Source organism: Oryza sativa, chromosome 6 (assembly GCF_034140825.1).
Source record: "Oryza sativa Japonica Group chromosome 6, ASM3414082v1".
Classification (NCBI taxonomy): domain Eukaryota; kingdom Viridiplantae; phylum Streptophyta; class Magnoliopsida; order Poales; family Poaceae; genus Oryza; species Oryza sativa.
In genome coordinates this window covers 572,283-584,322 of record NC_089040.1, presented here as the reverse complement: position 1 = coordinate 584,322, position 12,040 = coordinate 572,283, and the positions used below count along the sequence as shown (strand labels likewise).

General features: G+C 44.3%; 2 protein-coding genes across 2 annotated transcripts; one reads left to right on the top strand and one right to left on the bottom strand.

The window, feature by feature from the left end:
* Positions 1-3,162: 3,162 nt before the first annotated feature.
* LOC4339867 (uncharacterized) lies at positions 3,163-7,563 on the bottom strand. The gene is made up of 3 exons (XM_015786102.3): positions 6,240-7,563; positions 4,329-4,605; positions 3,163-4,225 (listed from the first exon to the last, which is right to left on the bottom strand). Exons 2-3 carry the CDS (start codon positions 4,564-4,566, stop codon positions 3,555-3,557), a joined length of 909 nt encoding a protein of 302 aa, XP_015641588.1. The 5' UTR covers positions 4,567-4,605; positions 6,240-7,563; the 3' UTR covers positions 3,163-3,554.
* LOC107281230 (uncharacterized) lies at positions 6,905-12,037 on the top strand. The gene is made up of 3 exons (XM_015786700.1): positions 6,905-7,018; positions 9,547-10,092; positions 11,309-12,037. Exons 1-3 carry the CDS (start codon positions 6,905-6,907, stop codon positions 11,801-11,803), a joined length of 1,155 nt encoding a protein of 384 aa, XP_015642186.1. The 3' UTR covers positions 11,804-12,037.
* Positions 12,038-12,040: the final 3 nt, after the last annotated feature.

Sequence of the window (12,040 nt, the reverse complement as noted above, 5' to 3'; positions counted from 1 at the left end):
AAACACTAAACTACTGTCCTTTATGTTTTCTTAATCATATTTCAGTTGTGCCAAATATGAAATTATTCATAAATCAGGCTATGATTTATGATCTTTTTAAAATTCATATAGTTTACATCATCTGTTTTCCTGATTGTGACTATGCTTAACTATGATGACTTGTTCTAATTCTAGTTTTACTTTTCACATTTAAAAGTACATTGTATATTGTAGTTTTTTGGCCAGATGATGATCAATAAAATTTGAATTGAAAAACAAATCAAAATTTTGCACGTCATCAGGCAAGAAAATCAATCATCCTAAGTGAAAAGAATGATTTAATTTCTTGTTTGATGATGTGCAGAATTTTGAGGTGTTTCTTATAATATCTGATGGCACTTTTTCTTTTCTATTTCTTTGTACTGTTGATTTGATTTGAGCAGTTTGCAAAATATTTTGTATTTTTGATATATATTTGTGTTAAAAGGATGTTAAATCAAAGTTTAGATTTGAACCTGATTCCACTTTTTGCATGTCCATAGAATTGTTCTTTTCCTTTTCCTTGTTTCCTTTGAATCCTGTAAATAATGAAATGAGTTTGTACTGAATAATGTATTAGAACTGAAAGTAAAATATAATGAAGTCAAAAGAATGCATACCTTTTGAAGTTTTCATAGATATGAATTCATTTGGCTTCTGCACATGAACCAACTTTGAAGTAGTGATATCCTGTTCTTTGCTTGATGAATCTAAAATCATTTTTTAAATTGGAAATGAAGATGCATTAGTTCATGAAATCAGCAATAAAACTCATATACAATTGTGTTAAGAGACATATATATTGTGCTGATTGTGATAATCCTCCTGTACAATTGTGATAATACTAATGTACAATTGTGTTAGACTGTCCTGTAATTAGAATGAAAAACAAATTGATTTTAAATCTTCAAAATTGATTTTGAAAGTAGAATTTTCAGATATGATTTGTTTTGGCTTTTACATATGTACTACTTTTGAAGTATTGATACCTTGTTTTTTGCTCGAAAAATCTGAAATCATCTTGAAATTGAGATTGAAACTGCATTAGATCTTGATTTCGTATGAATTTTACATTGTTTCTTTGTAGTTACATGTATGTTCAATTGAAATTGTAGTGTTCACTCTATATATTTGTAATAGAAGTTCACTGTAACTAGTTTCATTATATTCTATTTTGAGACATTGAACAAATCAACAATGATCTATTATCTGAAATCTTCATTTGTTGTCTGATGATGGGAGAAACATTAAACTGAGATAGTCTTGAGTGTAAAACATATCTTGAATGTGTTCCTGAATTTGTGCATGATTGTGTGAGCTAAACTTTTCTGAACTAATCTTTTACTACAGTGAGTTAATACTAGAATTACAGTGATTCTTGTATGTAATTTTATTACTTTTTTACTGTAACATGTTAAGAAATTTGTGAGTTCCTATAAATTGGCTTTTTTGTTTGTGCTGTATGAGATCTTGAGCTTTATGAAATATTGAGTTGTATGAGACAACTGGTTGACATTGAGAATTGAATTTGTCATTAGTTTAATATGGTGATTATGCTGATAAAATTGAATATATCACAATTCAGGATATGCTATATGGCCTAGTTGTTATATTTCTGTATAACTGTATAACTGTGATATCTTCAGAGTAAAATTCAGTAAGGTTGGAAGTCTAATCAATCTGTCATGTTTTTTTATAAAGTTAGTTTGGTATTCATCAATAGTACACAATAATACAATCATCCAGAATGCAGTTTTGTAGTACTGAATGCAATTTAGTTTTACTTTTAACAATACATAGTTCATATTTACAGAGCAAACATATGAAATTTTCAGTTCTGAGTTGTATTTATCCAGCAAAGTGGAATGTTAAGTACTGATTCATTTACCTTGTTTCATTTGACATATTCAGCAATTTCTTGTATTCTTTTGAATTGTATATTTGACCTAAACTCTCTCTTTATTCTTGTTCAGGATTTAGAATTTCTAATAGAGGTTAAGAACTGGAGCCTTGAACTAACCTTTGAACTGGAGCCTTCTTGTTTCTCTTAATCTTGCCTTCCTCTTGTTTTTCCTCTGCGTTCTCCAGATGTTGTGTTTCCTTTGTATGGATCTCAACTTTCTGTTCAGAAGTTGTCTTTGATTTCTTCTTTCCTCTAGAACTACTCTTTGATTCTGACATTATACTCTCCCCTTCTTCCATCTGCGATTTGGATCCTCTTTTTCTCTCTTTTTTCTCTTCTCCTAGCTCCATGTTTGATTCGTGCTAGATCTGTTTGTGAACTAGTAGCGCTGTTGAAAAGTAGGGGATTGAAAAGTGTGGTCCCATACATGGTTGATTCACGTGACATATTTTTCATCTACTTGGCTTCCAAGTTTGGTCCCTACTACTTTTTTGCTTCTAATTTTGTATCTTGGGCCTGCTTTTTACTAACGGGCTATTATGGATCTGGATATGGACTTGGGCCTTCAAATAATTGGCATGGGCGAAAAAATCATGGGCTTTGTTTATTTGTGTGTGATTCAAATTTTGTATCTTGGGCCTTCTTTTTACTAATGGGCTTTTATGGATCTGGATATGGATTTGGGCTTTTATAGATCTGGATCTGAATTTGGGCTTTCAAAAAAATGGCGTTCAAATAATCAAATAATATATCTGTTTTTAAGTGTAATATTTATTTGTATCACTTTTTCTGAGTTGTTGGATGTGCATCCTATGGTAGATAAAATCTACATGATTGGACCTTCAGAAATCATTCGATTCCTATATAGACAGCCCCAATTAAAAAACGGTTCGGTTTCTGATACAAATGAAAATTTATTCGCAGGCCACTTTGCATGCTTATCTTCTGAAATCTTTCTTCTCTTACTATTGGATGGTAATTTCTTTCGCACTCTTTCGATGTCATTACAAAGTAATAATTACTTCAAATCTAATTGCGTGCCACTAACATCACTAGATAATTCGTTACAAAGTATTAGTAATGAAATCTGATCTTGCCTTTACCTTTTCTACAGAGAAAGAGAGTCTCTGTATTCTTGAATGCTACTCTACTACTGTCTTTCTTGCTGCATACATGCATGCATTTGACAAAAAAAGGATTTTTTTTAAAAAAAAAGAAACATCAGTAGTACGTACAAAGAATCAAGCAAAAGAACTTTAGTACTGGTATTAACTGTATAAACGGATCAAAATCTAAGATTCTAGATAGCTGCCTAGTAATTAACTAGCAGCAGCTGATGCTAACACCAGATATACTAGAAAAATCTCTCTGATAACAGAAGAAGCGCCGAGTTAATCGGTTAATAAGCAACAGCTACTCCAATACAGTTGATGCATCGCACTGGAAGAAGAAGAAGCAGCAGGTACTCATGTAAATGTAATAACGTTTGCATTCAGTACGCACCGAGGGAAGACAAGATGAAGCTTCCCAGGTACATGCTCTGCCCTTCTGCAGTGAGTTAAGAAGCAGGGGTAGGATAAGAAGAAGCGACCACCCCAACAGACAGAGTTACTCTACACAGGTAAGAACAGATCTATTCCGATGACGACGGGCGGGGACACGGCGGCCGGCAAATGACTGGCAGACAGAACCTGTCGAAGGCATCAAAACAGATCCACCTCCGAGGTCCGTCTGGGCTGTGGCTGTCCATAATCTTCAGCTGAAGCTCTTCTCCAATCAAACTCTTCACGAACCTATACTCAAAACAGACAACTGCGTGCCAGGCCGCCTTACGGGCAATTATTGCAGACTCGGGACAGCCTCTGTACACTCTTTTGGCTCGCTGTTTTGCATCCGCCCGATAAGAGAAGTAGTGGGGTGGGTTAACCGCCAGTGCACCAATGATCGGCCCTCTCTGACGAATAAGCCTGGCTGTCTCTATGGCGGTCAGGGGTTTGACATACTCCGTCAGTCTGAGCATCTGGGTCTTGTAAGGTCCAGGATACTTATTCAACCCTACCACGGGGAGGAAGTAATCATCATCCATAGTCGGCAGACCTCCCATGCCAACAACAACCTCCAATACATGCTCAACCTTACCACCTTCTTCGGGGTTCCATGCTTCTTTCTTTATGCATTCCATCCTCAGAGTAGTTGGAGGTACCTCAACTCTCCATCGGAATGAGCCTGAGCCATGGAGCCTATCGTAAATCATCCGATGCTGAGCTTCAGTGCATACAGTGCAAGCAGACAATGAACACCCACCTGCAACCACACATCAATATCATTCATCTCTGTATCTGCTGTCATGCAAGTTAATTTAAGCATCCATATATACTATCAGTATGATTGATTGGGAGCTTCTCACCTCTGCCTTGAACAGCAGGTGATCCGACAATTTTCTCCCAGCTCCATGTATCTGGTAACACGAGCCCAGCAAGTGTGGTACCAGTCTTCCATGCCAGCCATCTTACAGCTTGGTTGCACCAGCGCCATGGTGTTAAGTATGAGATGCAAGCAAACTCCGTGTCAACCTTCCTAATGCCCTCCTCCACCAAAAGCATAGTCTGCGGCCCTTCAGCCCTCTCATTATCTGCACCCATCATACCATTGTCTCCGCCGATTGGGAAACTGGTTCCACTTATCTGAGAAAAGAACACAATGTTCAATTCAAATTCTCCATAAGATTAGCACAATCCATTTCAAAAAATATTACCACGATGTTGCAATTATGCCCATGTTAGAACCGAAATTAAAAATGTTTTGTTTACTGCCAGAACATTTTCTGGAGAAACACAAACGTGCCCCTGGTGCATGAAAACTGTTACCAGAGCTACTCTATGTCAGATTTGCAAATATTGAAACTATTGGTTTATCAATTATGGCTAAGAAACAGGATTATGTAAAATTACATCAGACATGGTTTCATTTAAGCTAAGTAAAAGAAGAAAGTTCCACACATTCAAGAACATGAGTGGCAAATGTCATGAGATCAGTGCATCTGTGAACATATATAAGAAAGAAAAAACTTTGAAATTTGATCTGTATAAATAACCACAGGCTAAAATGATGAATCAAATAGAAGGCATCTTCATAATTACATGGAGAAGCCTAAACCATGTAAACATGTCATTTTCTTGTGTGCCAAATAATCTGAATAAACGTGTTGGTTCCAGCACTCATAGACTAGCATTATTGATAAAATGTCAATGGGATTTGCAGCACTAAAAACTTGAACCTACAGGCTAGAGACTCCTTATGGTTTTTTTTTTTTTGAAGGGAACCTATGGAAATAAATGATACTAAGAATTTCTTCCCGCATAATGAAAGAATTGCAACGGAGAGCAGAACAAATACAATTTGCTCAATCTGCATCCTCTGTTTCAAGAAAACATCAACAGTTGATCCCCAAACAACGGAGATGCTCGCACGAACCATATATACAATGCATCATGTCCTATGGGCTGCAGCAAAGAGGATGGCATATAGCAATTCAATACAATTTGCAAAGAACGCAAACAATCTTGAACATCATCTAGCACGGTGCTATCTAGGACATAGTAAGAGAATGACAATGGCGATCAGATGATGTTACCATTTTCAAGAACCACACCGAAATAAATTTGGAGAGGAAAATTCATAGCGTGTACAGAAAATTTAAGTAAACAGAGAGAGAGAACGATATTTTAAGCAGGTGCGATGATGACTTTTTGATCAGCTATTGTTGCACCTTGTTACAATGAAATAAAACTGAAATCTCAGCTTTCCTCTAGCAGAACAAAAAACTATTAAGGGAACATAAAATCCCTACCGCTAACAGGAAATGAAAATTTCTAAATATATTATTCTATGCACTTGTTCTTTTGGTAATGTATAAGCTAGAAGTTCATGGTGAATAATGGTAAAAAAGGGAATTACTTCACACTAGGTCTTTTTTGGGGGAATAACAAAACAAGAAGTACACTTGATAGCGTGGTCATGGTGGAGTTCTTCAAGGGTACAGTTGTTACCCTGATCACCCTGGAAGAACCAAGTAAACGGAGCTGCTGCACTGTGAAGGAAGCAAATGGGGAGGAGCGAGAATTGGATAGCAACCTAAGAACTGCCCCCCTACGAATGTAACATACAGAATTAAAATGCAACTAAGAATTCGAGACATTGGTAACATCAGAAGCGAAGAATTTTCTGCAATCTGCGTTCAAGAGGACATCAAGAATTGCCTCAAAGAACCTAAGTCATGCAAATCAATTAAGAATTAGCTAGGGAAGGGAGTGCTCACCAGAAGATTTGGTTCTGAAACTGGAAGGGAAGGCAGGGAGTCTCTCGGGGGGATGACTTGCACCACGCAGGACGTACTCGTGGGAGCGGCCAAGGCATCCAGCAGGACGTCGTCCCCCGATCCCAAGACGACGGTGAACAAGCCGAGGCGGTGTAGGTCGCGCAGGGTGACGCGGTTGCCGCCGAGGCCAATCTGCTCCCAATCTGCCAACACGGTCGTTGCCGCCGCGTGGCGCCGTCCGTCCGTCCGTCGAACGCGCGGAGCATGTGCGCCGGCCACGCCGCGTGCACCGTCGCGCGGAGCGGATGCAGGAAGACCCAGCTGTCGCCGTCGTCGTCCGAGGCGGCGGCCGCGACGGGGCACAGGGCGTGGACGTGGTGGCCGCCGTGGAACAGCTCCATTGGTTCCGAAGAGCGAGGCGAGCAGAGGGGGAGAGAGGCGCACGGATCTTGGGTTCTTGGCGCTCCCGCTCCGGTGAGGGGGAGAGAGGCGCGGGGCTCTTGGTTCTTGGCGCTTCCGCTCCGCTGAGAGGGGGAGAGCGGAGGAGGGCGGTTGCGACAGTTACCTCCCGGCGCGCAAGGCGGCTGCAATTTGAAGTAGCTCTCCCGTTAGCTGACAGGTGGGGCCGCACTTCCTCAGTCGCTGACAGTGGGCCCACATGCTCCATGACGTCCTTCGTGCAGCTGCAGGCTGCAGCCTGCACCACACCAGACGCCACGAGCTCACCGACGTCCACGGCGGCCAGCAGAGCACTCCAGCAGCGTCGTCCAGTGGCGCCGGTATGTGCGTGCAGCATCGTACCGGCGCGGCGGCGCCCCCGTCCCCGTGGTATCGCATCAGAACAGAAAGCAAAGCGAACGACTCCCTCCCAGTCATTTCAACGAACATCATATGTGCGCATCGCAGGTAGAAGAGAAGACCACCATTTGTCTCAAACAAACACCGCCGCCAGAAGAGCTTGCTCCTCCTCTCCTTCCTCCAACACCAATCCTCAATCTTCAAGAAGACCAACCCCGCCGTTGTCCTGCTTCCCTAACCTCATCTCCCTGATTCCCTGATTCCCTGATCCTATAGCTCTGGACGCCGGCCAAACACCTTGTGGCCGATCTGGACCCCCAACTCCCCTTCTCCCTGCTCTGCATCCCCCAAGAACCTCCGACATCAGCGCAACATAGGTAAGGTAAGGCTTCTTCCCGACGATGACGACGACGAGGCCGTGCTTCCTCCGCGCGGTGTGCCTCTGCTTCTCGCAAGGGAAGGGAGAGACTAGAAGCATGGGTTGATGGGAGGAGAGATGAAGGAAAGTGAGACCGACATGTGGCTCACATTCCTGATGATTACATCTTTGCACAGTTAAACCCCTCCCGTACTTTTCACTTATCTCTATTCCCAAACCACCCCCTCTCTCACTCGGTCACTCCCTCCAATCCTAGAAGGGGGGCAATTTTCACCCGCCAATGAGCGGGGATGGGGACCCGCAAATTTCCACAAACAGGGGTGGGGATTGTCAGCTACCCTCGGGTGACCCAGCGGGGCCCTGGGATATTAGATATGCCTTAAAAATATAGTCCATTCCAACAATACAAGCCCAGTTAATCCAATAAGTCACTCATATAAAAACTAAACCCTAATTCACCAATCCCCCATCCCCTACTCCCACTCCCCTCACCATCCTCCACAACTGTCGTTGCCCGGTCGTCTCCTCGTCCCCTTCGCCTCCGCTCGTCGCCGTTGTTTCCACTCCGCCTCTACTCGTCACCACTCCACCTCCACCTCCACTCGATATCGCCTGTCACTACACTGCCTCCGCTCGTCGTTGCCATTTCCGCTTCGCCTCCGCCCGTCGGCACACCGCCACACGGCCGCGTCTCCACTTGCCGCCTCCTTCAAGCATCCTCGCCTACGAGTGCAGTGGGCCCCCGGAGGGGCCGAAGATGGGGATCGATTTCAACCCGCCCTCCACTCCGAGGTTGGGGCCGGGTGGACCCGCAGAGGAGCGGAAAGGGGGTCGTTCCAGCCCAACCCAGGCCTACCCTGCCCTGTTGCCATCGCTACCCAACCCTCCAAAAAAACATAATGGAACCGCTAACCTTTTGTCGACGGAAAATGCATCCCCAAAACTTGTAGATTGTAGATTTAGATCACTGGATGTGCTTCATAATTCGTGCTCCATGTGCGTCTTCTCCAACTCCGATGACCTCCTCTTCTTCTCCGGCGCTGGTGACAACCCAAACTTCAGCAGAGGGCCGACGAATTAGGGTCCCGGGGTGGGGTGGGGATGGGAGGGTTGGGAGGGGAAGAAGGGGGATGTTGTCGGGGTTAGAGGGATGGTCATGCAGACGTCGGCCTAGCAGTGGGCGACAGAACGAGTGGGCAACAAGGTGTCGGAGCCACGGGGATGGATGAGGGTGGTGGGCGGACGTTGGTGTCGGGGGCATCTCACTATCGATAGCTCGAGGAGGTAGGAGAGAGGAAGGAGGTCGGTCGAGGGTGCCTCGCCGGCGCCGTTGATGCCTTCCGACCAATCGGCAAGGGGCGGGCGTGTGGTGGTGTGGTTGGGCAGTAGTGGTGTAGGAGGGGATGGAGAGCACGACTGCGTGAGGAGGGGAGCGAAGTGGCGGCAGCAAGATTGAGGGGAGAGGGGAGAGGGAAGAAGAAATTAGGGTTAGGTTTTCACTGGATGAATCTTAAAGCGATCTAACAGTTCATAATTTCCAAGATTTTAAGGGGTATTTTCTATCAAATGACATATAGACAGTCCCAAAAAATAATTAGAAATGTCAAAATAGTATAAACCACACCCAATTATCACGCTTGTTTTGAAATTTCACCTTATAACCTATTTAGAAAATTATCACGTACCCCTAAATTTTTACCCAATATCTCCCTCTCCCCCCCATTTTACTAACTCTTTTACATACCCTTGAATATTTTGTTTAGATCCCTTCCCTAACCTTTCCGTTAATTGATTGTTAAATTCATACCATTTTGTGCCCTTTACTATGAACAAGCTGGAGTCGGACTCATCCCATAGCCACGTTCGTTGAGCCCACCCTGACTGAATATGACTTGCTATGAATCCATGCGGAAAGAAATAGAGAAAATCCCTTGTATACCCATGAAAAAACTTACCTAATCTCTTCTATACCCTCCAATTTTACTCGATCTCCTGTGTACCCCCAAATTTTCACTTTGGTCCCCTCCATACCCCTCCCGTTAGGTTTCCGTTTGATCTGTAGCGTGACCTGTGTGTTACATTGTCAGTATTTTCAAAAAATACCAAAATGCCCCTGCCAGCCAACCCTAGGTAAACAGATCCAATCTCCTTCTCTTCTCCCCCCATCCTCTGCACGCCGCCAGTCTCCAATCGCGCGGTGGCCGCCGTCCTCCCGTCGCGCGGTGGGGCGCCGCTGGCTCCCACCCCCCCCGGTCGTGCGCGCCGCTGGCCGCTGTCATCCCGTCGCGAGGTGGGGCGTCGCCAGCCGCCACCCTCCCGTCGCGCGCGCCGCCGGCCGCCGCCCTCCCGTCGCGCGGTGGGGCGCTGCCGGCCACCGCCCTCCTGCCACCCTCCCGTCGCACGGTGGGGCGCCGCCGGCCGCCGCCCTCCCATCGCGCGGTGGGGCGCCGCCGGCTCACGCCCTCCCGTCGCGCGCGCCGCCGGCCGCTGCCCTTCTGTCGCGAGGTAGGGCGCCGCTGGTCCCCGCCCTCCCGTCGCGCGGTGGCGCGCCGCCGGCCACCGCCTTCCAGTCGCGCAGCTGCCGCCCATAGCCCTCTGTCGCAGGCACCGCCGGCCACCGTCCTCCTGTCGTGCGGCCAAAGTCCGATACCCTCTCGTCGCTGCGCCGCCCTACTGGTAGGAGTAGCAGCAATTTTCATTTCTTCTTCTTGCAGTTTTCATTTTTGTTTGCTGTTGTGATGCCTTACAAAGTGTTTGACATATTTGATCTGTCATTTGCAACATTTGTGTATGGAGTGGAAAGTTGGTTTGGTTCCTGCACTATTGGGTATGGAAATGAAATTGTGGTATGTGCATCATATGAGCTGTTCTGTATGGATGATAAAAATGAAATTGATATGAAGTGCTCTGTATGGATGATGAAAATAAAATTGTATGAAATTTATATGAAGTGCTCTGTATGGATGATGAAAATAAAATTGATATGAAGTGCTATGTATGGTTACTACTATTTTGATTGATGATCTATGATGATCTTGATGCTCTTATTGATCCAGATTATTTTGTTTCACAGATTTTCTCCTTTGTCCACATTCCTGTTGAGTGTACCAATTTTTTTTACACAGCAAACTGATGTCACTTTGATTTTCCAACCCTATTATTTTTTTTCAAAACAAATCGTTCGATGGATTGCATTTTTTTTCCAATACCACAATAAAAGTTTTAAACTCATTATTAGTCTCATAAAATACACATGTTGTGCGGTCAACATATTCCAATTCTTTTCCAATCTACCTGCAGTTGCTCCTCCATCTAAAGGGCATTATAGACATTTGCAACCACACATAACTATAAAATGAAGAAAACCTAACGGGAGGGCATGGAAGGGATCAAAGCGAGAATTTAGGGGTACAGAGGGGTTCGAGTAAAATTGAAAGGTATAGAAGAGATTGGGCAAATTTTTATGGGTACACAAGGGATTAACTCAAATAAATAGACCGAATCAGTTAGTTGCATGTGTAAACTATGATGGGAGCAATTTCAACATAGTAGTATTAGGTGGGTGGTTTTTTTTTACATAAAATACGTTATGGGATAGAATTTGAAAACAACACTGATAATTAGGGTGTTTTATGTAATTTCGCCTTTTAAGTTAGGCAATTTTTTTGCTTTAACCCACAAGGAATAAGTCCAATTTAACTTCATCAAATATCAGTCCGATTTCTGATTCATATTTCTCAAATGAAAAACCGGATATATCGATTGACTCCTATAAATATTTAAATCCATGCGAAACAATAACTTTTGACATGAAATATATACGAATTCATGCATGCACGATGAATGAATCAATATATATTTACGACAATAACTTAAGTTTCTGAATCGACAGATTAAGCTCATCCTTGTGCTGCTGCTTTCCGCAGTAGAATTCGGCTGGGTGCAGAACGCGTCCGGGCGGGCAGAAGGCACAATCGTTGCCATTGGCGGCGGCGGCGGTGAGATCGGCATCGGCCGGCAGCTGCTGGAGCACGGTGCATGTGTCGACGAAGAAGCTGTCAAGGACATAGGGGGTGAAGCGGAGCTCCGCGAAAACCAGGCAACGCTGCTTCTGCCAGTGGCTGTTCCTCGCGCGAGTGCGAGCCACGAAGTTGATGTGGAGGTAGATTTCGCCTCTGAATCGGGCGCAGCAGGCGTTGATGGGAGGCGGCAGGGGGATGAGCTTGCTGTCCTCCACGGGATCGAACTCCAACTCATCCTCTGCTCTGCTGCAGAAGAAGGCGTGGTAAAAGGGGAGGACGTCCATGATGTACTCCACGCGCCGCTCTTTCTCCGTCACTGGCATCGTCCTTCTTGTACCCCGACGACCAACTGCTCTCAAAACTGAACTCCTCACCTTACAACAGGCTTCCCCGGCCATCTCCAATAAGATTGCGCATGACAAACCTGACCCCATTGATCGATCGATCCAAGAGTTTTGGTTTTCTTGTTTTTGAGCTAGCCACCGTGATTGATTGATCTATAGATCGATTGGTGCCTGGTGTGTGTATTTGTAATAAGCAAATTAATTAACACAAATCGATCATGATTCGGATCTGAATAAGATTAACTTCTTATCCTACCT

What these genes read in the sequence shown, in the direction of transcription:
- LOC4339867 (XM_015786102.3), bottom strand. Translation starts at nt 4,566, where the DNA reads ATGATGGGTGCAGATAATGAGAGGGCTGAAGGGCCGCAGACTATGCTT. An exon ending in ACCTGCTGTTCAAGGCAGAG is followed by an intron (nt 4,226 to 4,328) that starts GTGAGAAGCTCC and finishes GTGTGGTTGCAG; the next exon opens with GTGGGTGTTCATTGTCTGCT.
- LOC107281230 (XM_015786700.1), top strand. Translation starts at nt 6,905, where the DNA reads ATGACGTCCTTCGTGCAGCTGCAGGCTGCAGCCTGCACCACACCAGAC. An exon ending in AGCGTCGTCCAGTGGCGCCG is followed by an intron (nt 7,019 to 9,546) that starts GTATGTGCGTGC and finishes AGCCAACCCTAG; the next exon opens with GTAAACAGATCCAATCTCCT. An exon ending in GTCGCTGCGCCGCCCTACTG is followed by an intron (nt 10,093 to 11,308) that starts GTAGGAGTAGCA and finishes CTGAATCGACAG; the next exon opens with ATTAAGCTCATCCTTGTGCT.